At 33.8% G+C, this 23410-nt stretch overlaps 1 protein-coding gene across 1 annotated transcript in view; it reads left to right on the forward strand.

The window, feature by feature from the left end:
• Window positions 1-3201: 3201 nt before the first annotated feature.
• LOC129221423 (brefeldin A-inhibited guanine nucleotide-exchange protein 1-like) overlaps window positions 3202-23410 on the forward strand; it is an 84356-nt gene continuing 64147 nt past the window's right edge. The window contains exons 1-8 of the mRNA XM_054855908.1: window positions 3202-3436; window positions 5573-5600; window positions 6411-6555; window positions 7595-7741; window positions 9722-9901; window positions 20183-20300; window positions 21040-21295; window positions 21512-21746. Coding sequence (XP_054711883.1) covers window positions 3313-3436; window positions 5573-5600; window positions 6411-6555; window positions 7595-7741; window positions 9722-9901; window positions 20183-20300; window positions 21040-21295; window positions 21512-21746 — 1233 coding nt within the window. The 5' untranslated portion in view covers window positions 3202-3312. The remainder of the gene's footprint in view (window positions 3437-5572; window positions 5601-6410; window positions 6556-7594; window positions 7742-9721; window positions 9902-20182; window positions 20301-21039; window positions 21296-21511; window positions 21747-23410) is intronic.

The following is a 23410-nucleotide window of genomic DNA, read 5'->3' on the forward strand; positions in this document are numbered from 1 at the left end:
CACTTGCAGGGATGGCACCCCTATTGCATTCTAAGATCTGTAATACAGACAGACATCGGCCATCTCGATAAATGAACATAGCAACAATTTATTTTAATACTTTATCTAATCATAATAGTTCAAGTAGGACAAAATAATCGAACTGCGTCAAGCAAAGCAGGCGAGAAAAGCCGAAATCCAATACGGCGGAAGAAAACAAATTTTTTCGGCACCCAAAGATCTCTACACCCAATGTTCCCGGGGCCCAATATGCTCGGCACCCAAAGTTTCTGGAGCCCAATATGCTCTCGGCGCCCAAAGTTCCCGGTGCCTGAAATGCTCGGAGCCCGATGTTCCCGGCTTCCAAAATGCTCGGCGCTCAATTTGCAGCACCCAATCTTCCTAGACCGCCTTCAAGAGGGCACCAACCTTTAAAAAAAAAAAAAAAGACAAATTAAAAGCTGGGGGGAAATTCAACAACTAAAAGCAAAAAGGTGTCAAACTTGAGGGCACAATGGCGCATAGCGGAAGGGCGGGCCAGTCCGTCCCTGGTCAGGATGGAGTTTCCCCTTGGCATTGAAAAATTAATGCATTTACTTAGTGGCCGTGTTTTTTTCCGATGCAATTTTCTTTGAGAACTACTCTTTACCCACTCCCTGGAAAACGTCGAAACTGGAAACGCTGGCCTGTTCAGGGGACAGGGGTGCCGACGCATCCCGTCAATTACTGCGGAACACACATCAATAAAATGAGCCCCCTCCCCTAAAAGTGAGATGAAAAAATCTCTAAAATTAATATTCCCCTAAAATTTCAAAATGATGCAGACTGTGCCCATCGCAGGTACCCCTGCGAAATGTGCCCATCCTTCAAGGAATGCTACCCTCAAATGCTACTGGAAAATCTCTAATTCCGAGACATGAGCAAATTTGAGCAAAAACCCTCTCAAGTCACTCCCTCCCCACCCTTCAAATGTCAATGACGCAACGCAATTCAAAACAGAAATGAACTCTCTCAAGGTCAAATATCTCTTTATCAGAGCCATACTGTATGATTGCTTGATTAAGCCTTTTCAGACAAATATATGTTTGGGGAGCTCACAAGGGGAAGCGGGTTCATGGCGTAGACTGCACCATTGAAATTTTACTGAAGGGGAGGGGGTATTTTAGACAATTTATGATCTCACTTTCGGGGATCTCATTCTTGGGAGGATATGCAGAGTAGCAACCCTTCGAATGCTTTGTTTATCCTCCAATCATAACCCCCCTCAAAATGATAGCAGGAATCCTGAAAAACTATTCCGCCTAACCATTTCAGTGGCACAGATAGCACCATCTCCCCCACTCATGCACACCCTAGTCAAAATGCCCAGCCTCCAAGGATCAGGAAGCTCCCTTCAAATGATACACAGCATCCCCATAAATAAGAAAAAAAAAAAAAGAAAAAGAAAAAATCAAACACTTCTAAAATTATTCCCCTTTCCTGAAACATATGAATGATGCTTTAGTCTGCGTCAGGACTCCTCCCTCCCCCCTCGAGTATCCCTATCTTCTTTTGTCCACACTAAAATGAATTCTCTCTAGGCCATACATTTTTTTATCAGAGTCATACTATTATACAAGCAATTGTTTATGCCTTTTCAGATGTCAGGTATGCCCACGAGAGAGGGGGTGGGTTTATAGCGCAGATCGTACTGATGAAATTTTCATGAACGACAACTTAGCAGGAGTTTTGATCCTGCTAAACTGTCGTGATGACCCTTGATGATTTGTGGGGTCTCTTTTCTTTTCTTATGGGGGGGGGGGTCCGCTGCATTTGAGGGGGTGTATTATCAATTTTGTGGATATGGACACCGAACCACTCCATTGAATGCCGAAATGAGAAGATTGGGCGCAGCAGATTGGGCCCCGCAGACATTGAGTGCATCTCGGAAACATTGGGTGCCGGGAACATTGGGCACAATGTGCTCGGCGCCCAAAGTTCCCAGCGCCCAAAAGGCTCGGCGCCCAATTTGGTCCCGGGTTAATCGGCCCCTATCTATATAGCGGCTCTAACGTCAGCTCCAATGCTTTAGCAACCGACCGGCCAGTTGCAGACGGTTGAATTTATACATTTTTTGCTTTCAAAAGCACTAATACTAACAGGGCCGTTGAGGTAAATCCGGAAAATGGGACACAAGTATTAAAACTCTTATAACGCAAACAAAAAGGATTTATTTTGTAGACAACTTTGCAATATTATAGAAAATATGTTATAAAAAGAAATTATTCTATTCTATATAGCAGCCGTGGAACCGACCGCATGCATGTTTCACCTCCTTCCTGTCCACGTTGGGCACCACCTCAGTAATGGTGGCTCTCAGCGCGTCCTTGGTATTATGAAATTTTGCGTTAACCTTTTCCTCAACTACGCCCCAAAAGTAGTAATCGAGAGGATTGCGGTCCGGGCTGGAGGGTGGCCACAAATCGGGTGTCCAGTGGTAGGGCACATTACTGTGAAGCCACGCTTGGGTTTTTCTCGACTTGTGGTCTGGCGCTGAGTCCTGCTGGAAGACATAATCTCTTCCGGCGGCCACCATGTCCATCCAGGGCTTGACTACCGTTTCCAATACGTGAATGTATCCATCGGCGTTGATTCTGAGACCTTCTTCAAAGAAATGAGGTGGCATAACATCCCCTTCGCTGCTGATAACCCCAAGGACTATGACCGCTGCTGGAAATTTGGTGTGCATGACGGTGGGCACTTCTAGAGTCCCTATAGGCACTTCTGAAGCATCCACTCAACTCACCTGAAGATAACACCTGAAGATAACCACTCAATAATCTCCTTTGGTGATTTACCGGCACGAAGGGACTCAAGGATCGCTGCTCTTCTGTCTTGTTCCCGGCTCATGTTGTTGCTTGTTGTAACGTGTCTATATGCGCGCGCCTAGTGACGATATGAACTACACATTAGATAACCTATTCGCAAATATGCACTCAACAACCGCTAGAGGGCAGTTAATAAACAAATTCCGGATTTACCTCAACGACCCTGCATATTTAGGGGTACTGCACTATAAAAATTCAAATTTGCGGGCTGTCTCCGAAATTCCACAAATCCACAGTCACCTGTATTCTGATCTGGTTAAGCCTCATTCTGTTTTGATCATACATTTAGGTTTCGGTTTGGCAATGACTGTAATGTCATGACATCAACATGGCAGTTCTGTTTAGAAATGTTATGATGACGTCCTCAAGTTTTGTGATTATTCTTTAAATAAATGTATTTATTTGTCTTTCTTTATTAAAAACTATTCTTTAAAGAATGTTAACTTAATTGATTACCTACATTATAATGCGCGAAAGTGTAAAAACCAATGAAATGTTCATTACCCGTGCTTTGGAAAAAATATTGAATGATCGTGAGATCAAACGTTCGTATCATTCTCAGCTGCGCAAAGCGTGTGAAGCTGCCCTAGGTAATTTACTTTGTTTTTATTTCCTTTCGTTAAAAAAATCAAGCCAAAAGTTTCATTGGTTTCAGAACCATGACCTTGTAGTGTTGAAATATTTAATTTTTGCTTGCGAGGAAACTTGATTTCTTGATTTTAAAGTTGCAGTGTATTGAAGTTGTGTTTCGTTCGGCAGTTGTGTTTTGTTGACACCGGTTGTTTTACGTACCTCATAATTTTTCTTGTGTTTGATTACATGTATTTAACTTTGCATAAACTTATTTTTCTGATCAAAATTTCACATTATTAGTAATTGTTAAATCATGTAAAATGCATTTATTAAGGCATTTAAAAAACTTTGCATTATCACATAAACTGCTTTAGATGTCTCTTGCTGGGTTTGGTTTGATAAATACTTGCATTTAATTTTCAAGTTCATAAGATTTATCACGCAGCTGTTTAAAAGTTTTTAATGTGAGAATATTTTGTTAAGGATAGTATTATTAGTTCAGAACTTCAATATGCAAAATCTTACATTATATCTGGAATGTGACATAAATATTTTCTTCAACCATAAGGTAATGTTGTGTTTTGTGAGCAAAACAAAAAAAACTGCAATGCAGCTATGCTAACACATCATGATGAGTTTTTTAAATTTCAGTGATGCAGAGAGTACAATTTTGATGTTTATCTCATTTATTTCTGTTAATTATGTACAGTGTACCTTTAAATCTGCTGTTCTGAAATCCATAGATGTCAGAGGTAATGTCGAAGGAGATGGAGTATGTGGGTCCACTTTTTTACTTTTTGTTTTTTGCCTCATCAAAAAATTAAATGAACAGTTTGATTTTCCACCACAAGGTTCATTAATCATTTCTTAATATCCCAGATTTTTTTTGAAAGCGTAATTCATTAACTTTAACTTTTTAACGGAACTCTGTCAAGCGGATCAACATGCCCCAAGCATGTGATATGTTCTAAAAATAAAAAAAATAAATAAAAAAAACAGCGTGGTAAAGGTTTAAAATTGTTAACATTGGGCTATTAGTTGTTGAAAACTTAGTACTTGCAGCTTTTTTAATGTTTCTTCGATGCCACCCGTCATGTGTAAATTAGCATCTTGCTGTAATATTGCAGCAATCTTTTAGCACCTGCTTTAGTTAACAATATTTTAAAATTTTTTATTATCAATATACAATAATGCAATGCAAGACAAGTGAGCAAAATATAATCTATTTTGAGCATAAGTATGATTTATTAGTTGTATTGAACAGCAGCAGCGCATCGTATAAAGTATAATAGTGACATCCACAGATCATAGACATAGACTGCTGCAAATTGACTCCAATTTTTCTCTTAGCATACTGAACTATATCTTCATTGAGATTGATCAAGAAAAAAAGTAGAAATTTAGCACGAAGATTATGCAAAACTTCCGAAAATGTGCGGAACATTGCGCAATAGGATAATTTTTGCAGTAGGTATTTTGGGTCAGGATAGAAAATCCCGAAAGGTGTTGTATCCAAGTGTTCTTGGTGCAGGGACCTATACTTTAGAATGTTATTTATGTCCTCCAGTGCTGACAAGTTGTATGGAATTTAATATAGTCAGTGCATTAATATTATTTGGACAAAACATAATAACGAATGTCTTTTTTATGCCTTGACCAAAATAGATATATTTTTTTTATTATTTATTCTTTTAATGTTTTTTAAAATTTACAAATTAAACCATGTTAATCAACCCCAGTGCTTTCTCATATATCGAGAATTTTTCCAGGGATTTCTGTTTTTTTTTCCCTCTTGTAATTTCATTGGCTATCACATGAACAACCATATTTCTTTCACTTTTCAATTATTTTATTATTGATTTACAGCTCATTCTCTAGCCCCCTCTTCCAATTTTTTTTTTTTTTTGTATTGCATTTTTTATATGCATCATATAATAAAATGTGTAAATTAATATTAAAAATTAAATTGTTCTGCATATTTCTTAAAGAGTGTTGTAAACCATGTACTATTATTAATAATATTTAGTTTATTAATAATTTATTATTTAGTATTATTATTTTATACAGTTTATTTTTGAAATATCCTATAAAATTTTTATATCTAATAAGCAAATATTTTCAAATATTGATGAAAATTATACTTTCATTTGCAGAAGAAATCAAGAATGAGAGCAAAAATAGGTATGTAATGATTTATATTATTTTTAGGTTACTGCTCAATTGAATTTTTTTTCAATTGTGGTTTTTGTAGTTTTGTCGTTGTCTTAAACATTAAGCATACTTTAATTGAGTCACAACATTAGATTCATTTTAGCTATTGCAATTTTAATAATCTTCTATTTTGAAGCAGTAACATTAAATTATAACTTCATTTGAACTATTTATAGTTTTTATTGCAATATGAGCTTGAAATTTCATGCGTACATTCAGAAAATTCTTGTATCCGGGGTACAGCATTTCCCATGTTTGAAATGGTTCTGTGGCTACCTGCTTGTAATGCTGAGTGCTCCACACTTTTTACCACATACTGCTTTGAGGATCTTATTTCAACTTACTGTCTCAAATAAAAATGAAAAATAAGAAATGTTGATCAAAATATCAAAACTCTGTGTTGAAATAATAAAAAATTAAATGAGATACAAAGATGATACTAGAGACATCAATTAGCATATATTATATAGCAAAAGTCAGAATTATGTACTGATAACTACATTAAACATTGAATTTTATGGTCTACAAAAATATTTTGTAAGTTTAGAATGCTAACAAAAGGTATATTGAGCATTTACAAGGACATTTGTAAAAATTCCTTGATTTTACATTGTTTTATTAAGACAAATTGTCACTCCACCAGCAAATGTTGGATTTATTTTCTGAAAATTTAGCAGTAATTTATATTTTAAACACAAACTTAATGTATTATTATTTTGCATATTGTTTTAATTTTTAAATGCTTTGAATTTTAATATTTTTGGTTGCTTTATGTTTTAGTGATGAAGAAAATACATCATCATGCCTTCCTCTGCCAAAATCAAAAGCTGGAAGTTTAGAAGCTGAAAAATATTTCGTACCATTTGAGTTGGCTACACAATCAAAATCTCCTCGAATTGTAATTACTGCTATTGATTGCATTGAGGTGAGCATTCTTTAAAGCTAGTTATTATGTTCTGATATTGAAAATCAATATTAAAAATAAAATATATTGTTTCTTGCAATATGCAAATTAAATAGAATATTTTTTTTGCTTTATGAAAAAATTTGCAATAAAAATGTTTACTATTGTCATTGTTGACACTTTTTATTGGTATTTTGCCTGGGAAAAGTGCATTTTTAGCTATATTTAATGCTTTTTGAGCAATCACGATTGCTTATTGTTCTCACTTGACTATTTTGATGTCCTATGATTTTATTTCCCCCCTGCGCCCTCTGCAGCACCACTGTTGGCCAGCCGCCTCACGATGCTGCTCCTCTAGTGAAAACCGGCTCCAGGTTGCCTCACTTGCCCACACACATACAGGCATACATACACACACATACATGCATACTAACAAACACATACACACACACAACTACCCACACATAAACATACCACTTCCCCCACACAAACACACAACTACCCACACACACACACAAACAAACATACCCCCTCCCCCCACACACAAACAGGCACGCCTACATACACACACACACTCGTGATTGCGATAAACATAATTTGAATTCAAGATTTCAAAGTTCAAATTAAATTTTTTTTGCCCCCCCCCCCTCCTCCACATTTCTTTCTCATTTTTTGTTTTTTAAAATCCAGTTTTGCAAAGAATATGTTATTCAGTCAATGTGCTGTCAGAAATAAGAATTTAAATTTCTGTTTTGATGATGCCCGGATCCATTTTCTAGCTGTCAAAATCAAACATTTATCTTTTTACACATCAAATAGATGTGGTCTAGATTAGTGGCCAGCAGATGAAAAATCAATTAAGTAGAAGTAATACACATGTAGGACAAGAGAAGATAGAAATCTTGGTGTTAAAATATTTGACTGCAAAATGTTTCCATCAACTACTTATTTCTAACACAGATTAAATTAAGTGTACAATGTACAAGTGTGCCACGTCAGTTAATTTTTGTAAAGAAATGAGTTTCAATTAGTATATGTTGTAATATATTTTTCTATTTAGAAATTAATTGCATATGGTCACCTTACGGGAAGCATCTATGATCCTGCAAATCCAGCAAAATTGCTAATTGACAGAATAGTTGAATCAATCTGTGGCTGTTTTCATGGGCCAAATACTGATGATGGTGTTCAACTACAAATTATTAAAGTTAGTAACCTATTCAATAAACCTTTTATGACATCTTCTCTGCTCATAAGATATTTATTCTGCTTAATTAACAACTGTAAAGTCATTCAGAGTAACTTTGAGCTACAATTTCTCCACTTTTAATTGTCTCACTTCTATTTTAGTTGGATTGTTGTGTATCTATTAGCTTAAAATAAAAGAAAAATTCCTAAATTAGTCTATAGAAAATATTAAGAAATAGGATTATTATTAAAACCATTTAAAATGACTTATTAGCCTTCCTCAAAGTGAGCCTGACACTCAAAGGGTAACTTTAAGCAACATAAGAAATGTGTTAAATAATAAATTATTTGAATAAAAGTGTTGCAGTTGTGCATCTTTAAACCAGAAATATATCTAACTAAATATTAGAAAGATTCTTTTTAATTATTTAAAACATAATTGTAGTAATAACTATCAAAAGAATAATTTATATTGAAAGATGCAGATTTTGTATGTATAGCTATATAAATAAAACAAAGAATATGTATGTAAGTGTGTTTATTTGTTCCCGATACAAATCCACAGTTTACGTCCTATCTCGACCAAATTTGGTAGGGAGGTAATTGGGCACCCGAGAAAGAACGTAAAGGGGTTTTCAAACACCCATCAAAAGGAACCGAACCGTTCAAATTTTAATTTTAAGACCCGAAAATGGCATTAGGGGCTCTTTCTACTCGAAATAATTATCCAATTTTCTTGCTTTAGGTCCCATTCAAAAGCCCGCCAAATAAAAAAAAACCTTGAATTAATTAACTTTCTTCAAATTATAAAAAAAAACCATGGCGTTAAAATTATCTGAAAAAAATTTGAAAGCATTTTTAAGCCTAATGGAACTCATATATCAATGGCGAATTATCTTCTTTCTTTTTTCTGTACTGCCAGCAGAAGATAGTCAAGTAGTTTAGTTGTATTTATGGAGGGTTGCGTGTAATTTATTCGGGATTTTTTGATTTGCCATTTTCTTTCTTTGAGAATGATTATATTGACGGAAAATTTTACTGTATTTTTTCCTCTAATTGGAGCCTGATTGTTGAACATGCTTCACTTGACATAACTTTTATTTTTTAGGTTGATCGTGCAAAAGCCGAGCAATGCAGCTAGTAGTACACATAAAAAGAAAAAAGCACCCCTTTAAGTAATGAAAAGTCTATTCAAAAGCATGCTTTTAATTGAGTTAAAGTGCCCTTTCATTTGGAAGCACCCTGTCCAGGCCCAGATCTATGACTTTTGGACCCCTGCAAAAATTCAGCAGGTCCCCTAACTGTTTCCAACAGTTCCCATGGGTGACTCCCCTCCCCCCCTCTGTCATTGCAAGGTCTGGGAATGTATATCCGGGCCAGACCTTGCCCTTTTTTTTGGTCTGATAGAAACACTATTGTTGCTTACTGTGCTAAAGCTAAGATTTTTAACAATGCTCTCTGTTTGTTCAGTATGTCTTCAACTTTCATCAGTAAATCCAATACAGTAAAATCCCATTGCAACAAACTTCAAGGAACTGCAAATATTGTTCAATGTACCAGGAGTTATGTTGCAATGGAATTCAAGCGATGTGATGAAAATTAAATCTGGACCAAAAATTTATTTTGTTTAATGGGTATTTTCTTGTATTGGTTTTTATTATAATTGGTTTTTGCTACATTTTAATTCTGGCAAATTGTAGCTGATTGGGAAACAGTATGATCTTTTCTTTTTTTTCTTTTTTGATTTTGTAATAAAAATGTATCGATTTGATTTGGTGCCCATTTTTCGCTATTTATTCCATCAATATTTGTATACCTGCAAAACTATGATATTTTATTTTACCACATGTCTTTTTTTTTTTTTTTTTTTTGGTTTTATCCAAACTAATATATATATATATCAGTTTTTGATTAAATACCTCTATCTTTTTTCCTATTATAAAACCTAGACAGTATTGCAAACTTAGACATTTTCCCCATTAAATATTGTTCATTGCAGGCTCTTCTAACAGTAGTTACCTCTCAATCATGTGAAGTGCATGAAGGAAGCATACTGCTTGCTGTTAGAACTTGCTATAATATTTATCTTGCCAGTCGGAACCTCATAAATCAAACAACAGCTAGAGCCACTCTTACTCGAATGCTTAATGTGATTTTTGCTCGAATGGAAGGTGAAGCTGTAAGTACCCTTTGGAAAAAATTCTGTATTTTTTGAATGTAATATATTTTGTGAGGCAAAAGAAATCATTTTGAAACTATTACTTTTTATTTGCATAGTCTTATATTTGCAGCTAATGCCTTTATGGCCTTTAAAAAATTCTGAGTTTTTGTCAAATGAAAACACACAGTTTTACCACTCGAAAAATCATTTTATTCATTTTAAATTATGCCTTGGAGACTTGCACATTAACAAAATGAGACAAACTTATGTGACCTACTTTTGATAGAAACATTGTAACAAAAATCAGTGCTATAAACAAGGCTTCGACATTTTCAAGAGAACAAGCAAGTAACCCAAAATGCATATGGCAGAAAGTAACGCCATCTGTCCATACTAGCCATTAAAGTTAACAATTTTTGGAAGGAAAGGCAATTTTGGATCATCATCACAGATATGTTAGTCATTGGCAAATTTCTAATCATATTTTAACAGGATGTAGAATATGCAAATGGTGATATAGAAAATAACTTCAGGGGTCGATCCAGGTTTTATTTTTTGGGTCCCCATTTTGTGAAAAAGCAAAATATTTTTGTGAATTTTCTTTATTTTTGTGAAAAAGCAAAATATTTTTGTGAATTTTCTTTATTTTTGCAAAAAAGAACTTCTTGTGATTTTTTTCTTGGAAAAGATTATATAAAAGCATTTTTAGCTGTCGTATCGTTATAGAAAAGCCCTAGACAGGTTTCAGGGGTGATTGCAAGTTCTTGAAGAATACCTGAAAGCTGTCTAGAGAAAATGCGCTGGGGGAGGGGGGAAGTAAGACCCTTAACATTTTATTCGTAATTTGACACACATTACATTTATTTTTTCTTACAAATATACATATGCAAGGCACACTTTCTTAAGGTGAAAGTCTCACAACAGATTTACTGTTTGCCCCTTTCAAATACTTTTAGATCAATGAAAATTGCGCATGCTGCTGAATGTAATGATAACTCCCAATAAATACAATATGAACAGACTCAAAGATATCACATATTTCTTAACACAGAAGAATGTATGTGTTTGAAAAACTTAAAAGTAATTAAAACCCAAAATAATACTGCACCAGCATTCAGCGTTTAATTTTTTGACATTTGACGTTCTTACAGAGTAGGTATTTCGTTTAAAACTTTGCAATTTAATAATTTTAATAAATATATAAAGAAATTTTATTTGTTTGCCACTTAACAAGGTACAGTCAACATCAAAAATGCGAAAGAAAAATTCATTTACCATGGCGCATGTAAGGAAATCAAGATCTTCGAAAGAAATAAAAATATAAAAACAGCATATAAAAGAATTTTATTTTTAGTAAAGTTATTTTAGAATTGGATTTCGAAACTCAACACAAATTAATATTAAATATATATTGCGTAATCAAAGTAAAATTTAGGATTTTCATGAAAACAACGGAATTTTGGTATTTTCAAAGATAAATGTTTTGAACTGAAATGTGGGATAAATACGTGGCATTCTTACCACAAGTTAGCAAATGTTTTTTCATTTCATTGTCATCTAAATTTACCCCCAAAAATCTAACTAGAAATTCAAAATTTTCAAAAATGGCCCATTGCTTCATGATTATAAGTACAAAATTTGAATAAACTTACCAATCAATTTTCTGTTTTTTTTTTTTGCTTCATTTCCAATCTCTTCACTTTCAGATTTTTTTGAGAATTCCTTCTTTTGCACTTTATTTTTGTATATTGACAGCCTCTCAGTGATTTTTGCTGCACTCATGTTTTTTTAAAACTCTATAGGGTGACAGCTTTTCTTGATATCAACTCCAATATTTACTCAAGGTTTGTTCAAATCACTAACATTCATGAAAGATGAACATATTTTGCACAAAAACCCTTAGCTGAATAACTATAGTAAAGCCAGCAGTACACCTTTTCATAATTTGCAAGTACTTTTTATTTATTGCATGCTTCTTATTTCCATTTGTACTCTCAAATACAATGCTTGAATCATTATTTGATGGCTCAATCTCAATATCATCATCAGTTGAAGTTGCTCCAGATTCACTTCCAGTATTTTCTGCTCAAAAATCGTTATACTTTCGCGAACTGCCTCACTGTCATTTGATGTACTATCTTTTACCGCATTTCCCGAGCCCTCCAAAACGGGAACATTTGCGTTACTGTTACTGCATGATGAAGTGGTGGTAGCGATTTTATCGGGGTTGTTAATTGCTGACTTGAAGAAATTCACAATATTTTGGGACCCAACGTTCGAAGAGCGAAATTTTTTAACATAATACGCACAATTTCGGGAGGTACCTCCCGTTGCAGGACGTCCTCGTTTCATATTTTAATTTCTTGAAGGATAATTTTCAACGAACAAGCAATCTCTCCAAACTGAGATTATTGCGGCTGCTATCTCCAGCGCTCCATTATCCGCTAAAATTATCCATTATCCGCTCCCACACAAATTATAATCGAATAGAATATCAATTTATTCTTTGATGCGCCTAAAAAATGTCCTCTTAAACACGCGAAGGCGCGAACGCTAACTACGAAAAGTATTGACTGCGCTCCTGGATCGCAGACGATCTGTTACAAAAGAAAAATTAATACCGAGAAAGAAAACAAACTGGAATAATATACAATTACTGCAATTTTTTAATTTATCGTCTGTAGATTACGCGATTCCCGCCACTTTTTAATAAAATCCCACTCGATAAAACTTCCTTTACGTGCTGTTCCCGTTGCTCACCATTAGCGGACATGCGTTAAAAAATTGCGAAATTGCTCATCTGGAAGTTTCATATTTATTTTAAGAAGACAGCAAGATTAAATAGAATGACCGACGATATTTTTCAGCTGGCATTGTATTTTATCAATAAAAGAAGGAATCTAGGAATTAAACTACAAAAAAATAATACCGTTATTCTTTTGGTTTATGCTGTACGCTCAAACTAGCGTGACTTTGGAAGTTATATTTTGCTCTTACGCGTACAGTCTACAAGAAAAATAGCAGGAAAGAAAAAATGAATAATGCATTTTAAACCAGCAATTCTCCGCAGGCACCGGTCCGCGAGAAAATTTGACCGGTCTTCAAAGAATTATACCCATTTCCAATAAAATAAAATTTCCTTATTTTAATTTTATTCCTAATTTTATACGTTTTTTTTATACATTAATATATCCATTACTTTGCATACGTTTTGTGGTTTCTCTATAAGATTTATTCGCTTATGAAAATTTACACAAATTAGCTGCGCTTATTTTTACATTCAAAGTGTGTAAGTTATTAAAAAAAATCTTACAATTAACTTTTGTAAGTTTATTTTAAGTAGAAGGGTTTTCTTTCTGGCATTTATTTAAAAAAAAAGGACAACACAGATTAGTTTATTTTAGTGAAAAAAAAAAAAATCTCTACCGGTCCGTGAAATTTTTGACGAAGTTCTACCGGTCCGAGATTCAAAAAAAGATCAAGAAACGCTGCTTTAAACTAAAGAATATGAGAAAAAGTGGGTACCCCTGGACTAATCACACCTTTTTTTTCATTAAATGCAATCGTGTCAAGTGAGCTTTCGAGAACGGACAGTATCAACTACAAACTACAGGGAATTTCGCCAATCGGTTGTTCGGCGTTTCCCGCGTAGTCACTCATACTCTAACAGGATTTAATTAATTGCCATACAATACGATTTGCATCAGCATGCGCCAGTATTCAATGCGAATTTCTGTGCAATTGATTAACTAGTATGTTGTGGCCATCACGAAACTTTCTTCTATATTTTTCTTTTTTGATCCCTCCCCATGCTTGACGAGGAAGCAATATTCCCAACAAAAACAAAATTACACATGCAAAAACTTGACGACCATCCCAATGTCTGAATTATTGCAAAAGCAAAGCAAAGAGCGAAAATTGAAAGTTATTTTAAAAGCCTTGCTTGAATTAATTACAAATATTTTATGTGTTAACAAACATAAGATGGCAACAGTTAAAAATTTTAAATCATTGAGATAATATTTCCGATCATTTCCATACAATTAAAATCACGAGAAATACGCAGACGACAATCTATTACGATTTATCTTTCTTATTGTTGCATTAATAAAACTATTTTTATTCGCAAAAAAAAAAAAAAAAAAATCAACACCTCTTGAAGCGATTGGCGTCAAAATTGAACCAAAGCCTGTTTACGTATGTATTCACATATATTCCAAATTTCAACCAGAACGTAGCATTACTTCTTGAGATAGGGTACTCACAATGGAAAAAAAGAACGGGCGATTGCGCTACCCCCTTTTTAGCTGTTGACACCAAAATAAAATCAGCTCTTATACCCACTAAGGGCCACTTGCCGATAAATTTTTCTTTCATTCCGTTCATTATTTCTTGAGATACAGCAGTCACAATTGACGACAAAAAAAGTTCTATAGCTCAACCCCCGTTTGAGTTATTGACACCAAAATTGAATCAGCAACTGTTCCTGTTAATGGCAACATATGGACCAAATTTTGTTTGATTCCGCCAGTTACTTCCTGAGGAATAGCAAGCACGCGTAACTCAAAAAACGTCCCATTGCTCCACCCCCCTTGGAGGAATTCGCGCCAAAAACCAATGGGCACAAGTTCACATACGGGCACATATGTGTACCAAATTTCGTTCGATTTCATGCGGTAGTTTTTGCTGTAGAGTGGCCACAAAAATTTGGTCACACACAGACGTGACACACATACATACACACACACATACATACACACACACACACAGACATTTTCCAAAAATAGTCGAAATGAACTCAGCACACCTCAAAACGTTCGAATCCGTCAAAATTCGAAATTCGAAAATTTGCACGAATCCAATACTTTCTTCCATATATTAGATATAGAAGAAAGTAAAAAAGGAAAATATAAGATTTTCGAGTGTTCTTTTTAACCTTCGTTCGGGAATAATTTTCAGAAATTTTGCTCGTCCGTTCCGTAAAATAACCCCCCTACTATGAACCTTAAACTTTTTCAAAATAAACTGAAGGAAATAGGAACAAATTGAAAAAACAGGAGAATATTTTTAAAAAAAAGAAAAAAAAACTAGAAGATCTGCAACTGGCAAGGTTTCAATTTGCAACTACTTTTGAGAATTAAAAGTGCATAATCTGGCAAAATAATATGGATAAAGGAAGGATACGTGCAACTAAGACTAGGGCTCGACCGATGGCATTTTTTGGCCGATGGGCCGATGCCGATTGTTGGCCGATTGTTCAAAGATGGCCGATTGCCGATTGTTTTCCTCCAAATGGCCGATTGCCGATGGCCGATGGCCGATGGCAAAAAAAAAAAAAGAAAAAGAAAAAAAGAAAATTTAACAGAAATAAATTGATAAGATTGTCAGGGATTTAAAGGATCATTAATTCCTTTCACTTTGCCTCCTTGCTCCGAATAAGAAATTGTAATCGCAAAAAAAAAAAAAAAAATCAGATTTCGACCTAAATTTCTATTTTACGATTACCCAATTTAAACTTCACAAGTTTTTTCGGCACATGTGTACATGCATATGTACCTAAGAAAATATAGATGACCAAAATATACATTTTGAACACCTCCTTAGTTAATTATCGCAAATTCTTTTGTGATGTCTTAATGCGCGAAAACTTGCGTCAGTCAAAAACGTTATGAAATAGTAAGTTGAAAACTCATACGCATGTAGTATGATCTAAGAGTTCAAGGACAAGTTGTATAAAACCTTACCCTGAATAGTTCACATTACCGAAGTACACATGTCTACAAAGTAGTCACCTTGAACGACTATGCACTTATGCCAACGTTCGTATAGTTTTAGAAGGACTCCTGGAACACATTTGTCGCAACCTTCTGTAAGGCCTCTTGTGCTGCTGCTTTAACTTCATCGTGGGGAAGAAGTCGACTTTCATGTTGAGGATGCACTGTTCGATTGGTCAATACTCTGATATGACAAAAAAATAACGTAACGTTTCGTCGGACTTAGCTCCGTGTGACTTTTACCTGTTCTCAGCAAAAAAACATTTGCATGAGCACCGCTTTCTTCCGTCAGGAGAAGATAAAACTGCATCACAGAAGGTAGCGAAAAAGTGGCTTCCAGGAGTGTTTCTAAAAGTTATATGAACGCTGGCAGAAATACATAGTCCCTCAAGGTGACCTTTTGAAGGTGGATGTGCTTCGGTAATGTGAACTATTCTGGGTAAGATTTGATAATACAGCTTGTCCCTCGAGCTTTTGGATCGTACTACGTACAATCTGTACAGGGTGTAGTTATGCTTCTCCTTTTCCGACTGCTGTATGATGGAAGACAGAAAACAAGTCAAAAAAAAAAAGAGAAAGGAAAAAAAAAGAAAGAAAAACAACGAGACTGTTTAATAACCAACTGATTTGTTTTATTTTTTAATTGAACATATAACTAAGATTTAAGTAATATTGTAATAATGTTTGGATTTAGGTACACTAAAGATAGTTAAAAAACATTAAATTATGTTGTTTAATCATTCAAAAAAAATAAATAAATAAATAAATAAAACTATGAAACCGTCAACAAATTACGCAATTAAAGTGGAAAGAGTGCACGTAGATATTTTTTAGTCATCAAATTAAACAAAAAAGGTAACAGATAAATTACAATATTAAATCCTAACAGGAATATTTTTATACTTATTTAAAGTTTATGAACAGAAAAGTTTGCATTTTTCATAAAAGCTATAACAGTGACAAATTTTACGGAAAAAAGAAATGGCCATGAAAAGAGCAAGGTTCTTAAAACGCAGCCAAAATAAACAAACTCAATATTTACACCAAGTTAATCACTGAATACATATACTACTTGATCTGATGTTTGCACACGTAATATTGAACAATTTGATTGTTTAATCTTTTTTGAAGCACTAGAAACAAGTTCAAATTAAATTTGTCAATTTAACAATAATTTTCTGAAATTAAAAAAAAAATGCATAATAGAAAATCCTTGAAACTTTTCTACAACATATTATTAAAAATATGATGAAAACAAAAATAACTTATTCATTGATTTTACATAAATACATAAAAATAGTTTACTTACAACAGAAAAAAATCGATCGCTATTAATGATGCAAAAAAGATGGCTCATTACGAAATATAGGTGAAACAAGTATAAGAAATATGCAAAATGACATTTCTTGATCAAAATAAATTATCGTTAAGTATTTAAGAAATGCTTGAAACGACAAGGGTGGGTTAGGGGGTCAACCTCTGATTTTGGAGTAATTCACAACATTAAACTTTGGCCCCAACTTCGGCCCCCTTTTTATAGTACAGAACCGCTACCATCAACGCCTCGGAAGAGTTTCTGAATCTACTTCAGCACTTCCGAAGAAAAAATTCAAAAGTCTCTTTGATTTCCAAATTATGTCACCATTCAAAACGTCTTTTATCAATTTCTTACATTAATGCTCGAAATTCTTCCTAAACAATAGATAAAGCTTGAAAAAAAAAAGATCTCTAATTTTATCAATGGTGTTAGTTTTAAACAACTCAGAAGTACAACTAGAGTTTAGTTTCAGAAATTGAGGGAGGGGAGGAGGGGCACATAAGTGTTCTCAGAAATACAAAAAATAGTCGTAAAAAATAGAGTTCAAAATAATCATAAACATTGAGCAGAAAAACCCTTTTAATATTTGCATCCGAGTTTGTTTTGATGTGCAGTGGCGGATTTAAAATATAGCAAATGTTGTAATTGCGCGAGAGGCCCCATAACCATAGGGGAACCGCAGGAATTACAAAAATGCCTATGATAAATATTTTACAACTTCTGTGATAGAGAAATAGGGCCCCAGAATGTATTTCGACGGGCCTCAAACTTGTAACTCCGCCGAAGCGATACAGAAAAAACTGCAATACTGTGATTCATATTACAAATATCAAAAAAGTAAAATTTACCGTCGGTTCAACGGGAATCTAACGAAATGAAACAAAACCGGTTTCGCCATCTCATATTTGTTTCCATGGTCTCCAATGCGGCAAAATATCACCAAATGATCGTCAGTCTGAGACGCTAAATTAGTTTTGCATTGAAATAAGTAATTAATAGCCACAAAAAATAAGTAAATAGGCTTTTTAGAACACCCGATCGAAAACAAAAAGGTGAAATGCACAACTGGAACGCACGCACACCCCACATGCGAAAATTTAGCCTTCTACAGCTTACCATTTTTGAGTTATGACTCATGACAGGTACATACGTACATCCAGCTGCAAGAAACAACGCAACAATTAACATGTTCGGACCTGAATGCAGTATTAAAAACTCTTTCAGGGGTGACTAAAATAGAAATTCATACTGAAATTAAAGTAAACGATTTTATATGAAAACGGTAACTCAATTTACTTTGTATTGAAAAGTAAAACAACAAAGGTCCTTTTTTCAAAAACATCGGCCAATCCCATCGGCTTTTCAATGTTTTTTATGGCCGATGTGCCGATGTTTCCTGCAAGTTAGCATCGGCCGCCGATGCCGATGGCTAAATTGTTGAACCATCGGCGCCGATGCATCGGCCTAGCCGATGCATCGGTCGAGTCCTAACTAAGACACAATTGAAAGTTACAATGATTCAAAGGAATATTTAATTCAGAAGTATTTGGTCATTGAAGCAAATCAAATTAACAGAATATAGGCGATTAATTTGCCGTGGCGTGAAATGAGTCAGTCTTCATTTCGCACTCGTGGAACAGCAGAAAATCATCGAATCAATTCTTTATCACATGCTCATTATTTTTCTTGGATTTTCGCTAGCCACCAATCACAAGCATCCCTCTCTCGCCCCCCCCCCCCCCACCTCTGATGCTCTCAAGCAAAAACACCTCACGCAGTAGGCAAAAAGATAAGATGGGGGAAGAGGGGTAGGCTTCCGCGTAGATGCGTACACATTTGCGGTTAAAAAATATTGTGAAAAGGCTGCCTTTTTATAAATTTTTGTGAAGGGGCAGCTTTTACGACGCGGAATTTTGTGAATGGGGCCGCTTTTGCGATGGGGAATTTTGTGAATGGGGCCGCTTTTGCGACGCAGAATTTTGTGAAAGGGGTCGCAAAGCGGCCCCAATTTCGCGCTGGATCGACCCCTGAACTTTAAAACTTTATCTCAGTAATTGGAAAAATCAAACATGCAAAACAAAATCAGTCAGAAAAAAATACTCTGAGAAAGACCTTGACCCACAATGAACTACCTTTTAAAGGTAGATCGTGGTCAGGCTATAATACATGAAGGTTCAGAAATTAAAATAACACATTTAAGATTTCGTTGCCTGCATGTTTGAAGATTTGCAATATTTGCTTGTATTACCAAATACAAGCAAACATTGAGGAAAGTAAGTAGCACACGAGAAAAACTGAAGATCGGGTCTTCCCTCGTATTACCACCCAAAAATGTTAGTATTCAGTTTCTAGTTGTATTTGTCGGTGAAACATATACTTTAAGACTGGGGTTCAAACTTTTTTGCTGGAGGAATGGATTGTATATTAAGATGATTCTCGGGGGCTGGTCACAAAACACTTAAAATTTCCTTTAAAATTAATTTTTTTAAAAAAATGACATAAAAAGAAATCTAAACAAAAAATTATTATCATTATTTGATGCTTATGCTATTAAGATGCAAAGATTGCATCTGTTTTCCAAAAACCAATATCTGAAAATTTGATTTGAAATTTTACTAATTGCGGTCGTCAATTTGTAACGTTAAACCAAATAACAGACCATGCGGGTCAGCTTTGGGAGTCCCATGTGGCTCGCGGACTGTAGGTTGGGCAGCACTGCTTTTACACCTAGTGATCAAAAGTTCTGCTAAGTTTTTCAAAATTTTGGAATTAAAAATGGACAGTTACTCAAAGAAATAACCACCAAAACATTTTGTGAGTAGGAACTAATTTACATTTTAATGTCTATTGTAGAAGCATAAGATTTGAAACAAATATTGTTTTTTGTTCTTCAAATATCAAAGAATTACTTATTTGAATGCTATGTGCATAAAGCTCTTGTTTAGTTCAAACGCAATTCTGTATTTTATTTGATTACAATTAAACTTTTTATTTTAATGAAGATGTTTCAACAATTTGTGTAAAATTTAAGTTTTATGCTTTAAAAAGAAATATTTCATTCAGTTAAAGCAATCTTTGTACATTATGCACCGTCAAACTGCAAATTATTTTTTTAAATGAAAGTAATTAATTGTGTCCCTATTTTCAGAGATGTTAACATTTTATATTGTTAAAAGAATAATTTGCTCATGCTACTCATTTTTTTAGGTGATAGCTGGAGAAAATTATGCCAAAAACTCTGAAAGTTGTGATAATGAACAAACTGAAAATGTTAAATTTGAAGTTGCTGCAGTTCTCCAAGATTTAGTCGATATAGTATCAAATGGTAAATTTACTTCATGTGAATTTTGAGCTTTATTTTCATTTTTAAAATTTAATTAATTTATTTTTTGAAAATATGTTATTTTTTACTTTTTAAGTAAAAAATTTGGAAAGACATTTGAAAAGCAAGTTCCGTTTTTAAATAAGAAGAGAACAAGTACAGGTACAACAATGAAATTTATTGCAAAAAATCTGCTACCTTCAGTTTTTTTCGACATAGCTCCCGTGATTTTCCAGGCATTAGCCATAGCATGGTTACAAGCTTTCGTGAACCCTCTTCGCAAAGTGTTGCAACCTGTATAGTCAACATTGGGGTAACATGTTTTTTTGAGCTCATCATTGCTGTTGTACTGAAGATCACAAAGAAAAGACTTCAGATGCCGAAACAAATGAAAGTTGCTGAGAGCAATGTCAGGTTTGTGCAGAGGAGGGTCAAAAACGTCCCAGCAAACCCCTGTAAGAGTTCACATGGTTGACTACACAAGCAGCAATATTTTACCAATAGGCTACGAAAACTTGTACCACACTATGATAAATGCTTGGAAAATCACAAGAGCAGTGTTGAAAAATAGCGTAAGGTTGGTATATTTTTGTACAATAAATTTCTTTGCTCTATTTGTACTAGTTAGTTTTTTATTTCAAAATGGAACTTACTATCTGAAGGTCCCTTCTATATAGTTGCATTGTGTAATTTATTTACTTTCACAATTTTGAGCTAAGTTTAATGGCACTTTTTTCTGCAGAAGAGTATAATTCTTCACCTAAGTCTGAGAGAACTGCCAGCATTGCATCGTGTCCAGCTGCTGATTCCATTAGTTCCTCCAGTGAACCTTCCATTCCTGGTGTCATTCCTAGAATTCCATCCGAAGAAAGCTTGAGCAATGCTGAGCCAGCTCAAACTAATTTTTCTCACATTTTGCAAAAAGATGCCTTCTTAGTATTCCGTTCCTTGTGCAAATTGAGCATGAAGCCTTTACCCACTGGTCAACCGGACCCCAAGTAGGTTATAAGATAATTATAATTTAAATTAAATTTGTGTCCTATGAAGTGTGAAATTTAAATTATAGTGTATTTTTTTAGAAGTTTTCTCAGCATAAAAATAAACATGCTAAGTGAGAAACTGTATATACAAAAAATATTAAAAAGCATGATATTTTGGTTTTTATAAGTTTTTTTATCAAATTAAACTTTTAATTTTTGCTATATTTTTTTCAGATCTCATGAGCTCAGATCAAAAATATTATCATTACAATTACTACTTACAATTCTACAAAATGCAGGTCCTGTATTTAAATCTACAGACATGTTCATAAATGCCATAAAACAGTATCTTTGTGTTGCATTATCAAAAAACGGTGTGTCATCTATTCCAGAAGTCTTCGAATTGTCACTTTCCATATTTTTAGCCTTATTTCAGAATTTTAAAACGCATTTAAAGATCCAAATGGAGGTAAGTCATAGATTTTGTTATAGTTTAATAATTTGAGTTATGAATTGCATTTTTGTTCACTTAAAGTATTGCGTTAACCAGAGGTTCCCATTTTTTTTTTTTTTTTTGATAATTACTTGTCGATTTTTTTTCTGTTTCTCATGGACCCCTTACCTGGGTTTAGTTCCAGAATTAGTAAGGCAGATCATTATTTTCATTTGAGTACTCCAGAGAGAAGTGAATCAGCTGGCTTAATTTCACCCGAGGTGTTCTAACAAATGAAAGCATAACTTTTTGGAAATATCACAGGCTAACTTAGAAATTTATCGATCAGGGTGAAAGCTTTCACATATACTGTTGTATTTTTAAAAACCTTTGACTACACTTATTTAGTAAACAGTAATTTGTTTTCAAAGATTAGTAATGTTGTCTACATTTTTTTAAACTTTTTTTTTTAATTTCATTTTTTGAACATCCTAACTTTTTTGCTACTTTCTTACTAACATTTTTTGATCTGTAAAATTTTGATATTTACACTAATTTTCCAAAATTTTAAGATAAGATTTCTACTGTTTGAATTTTCTTAATTTCTACCTTGTTTAACCCTTAAATGCATCGTGTTGCCATTTGGTAACATACACAATTTAGGATTCTAAAATATTATAAGAACAATTTGAAACTGGTTGCCAGTAATCAAAAAAAAAAAAAAAAAAAAAAAAAAAAAAAAAAAAAAAAAAAAAAAAAAACCACTGAAGATGCTATTAAATTAATTTCAAACTTATAAATGCACCAATCTGATGGAAATCAAAAGTAGATTTCTTTTTTTAGGAATTCTGCAACGTAGGCCTTTTGAAAAAAAACTTTAGTACGCTTGAAAATGCCTACTTCTTATAATCTAAGGCGAATAAATTTTACTGCAGCTTAAAATTTTACTACAACAAGTCTTGGGGGCATTTGTAGGTAAATTGCTATTTGCTTTTCTGTTAAAGCCTGATGTTATCAAGTCGTTGTTTAATCATGAACGACCCCTTAATTATACTATGGTTTTTTAAAGCAGTTTCCTCATCATTTGTACCGAAGTTTAAAGCCAAAGAACATATTTTAAGGTGTTTTTAAAAAATCACGCATTTAAGAGATAAGTACAAACCTATATGTTTTAGAAACATTTCAAGATTTCCAAAATATAGGTTTGGTTTGGAAATGAACTCTCAAACATGTGGTAATATGTTTTGCTGAAAATTTGAGTGTTGTGCTTAAAGTTTCAATCCTTTTGCATCCTCTAAAATGTTTCAATTGTTTTAAAAAATGGAAAGTTTTTTGAAGTCATCTATTTTCATGTCATTTATTTAGTTTTTTTAGTTTTTTTTCTTTTTTAACAATTTTAGTTAATATCAAATTTCTGGTAAAGTAAGTTACTTTTTGAGGGGAATATACTAAATTTTTCAAACAAAGTCTTAATTTTTCATTTGTTTTCAAAATTAAATGTTTTTATGTAGTTCATTGTTTTTTATCATTTTAAATAGATTTTTTTTTTATTTCAATAATTCCCCCTCCCCGCCCCTTTTTTTTATTGTGAGTGGAAATTTTTAGTGCTTTCAATTAGTTGTATTAAAAGCTCTAGTTAAAAGTGTGACTTGTGAGGGACTTCACATTTCTTCAAAAATTTTTTTAAACTTAGAATTTGT

Source organism: Uloborus diversus, chromosome 4 (genome assembly GCF_026930045.1).
Source record: "Uloborus diversus isolate 005 chromosome 4, Udiv.v.3.1, whole genome shotgun sequence".
In the NCBI taxonomy this organism is placed as follows: domain Eukaryota; kingdom Metazoa; phylum Arthropoda; class Arachnida; order Araneae; family Uloboridae; genus Uloborus; species Uloborus diversus.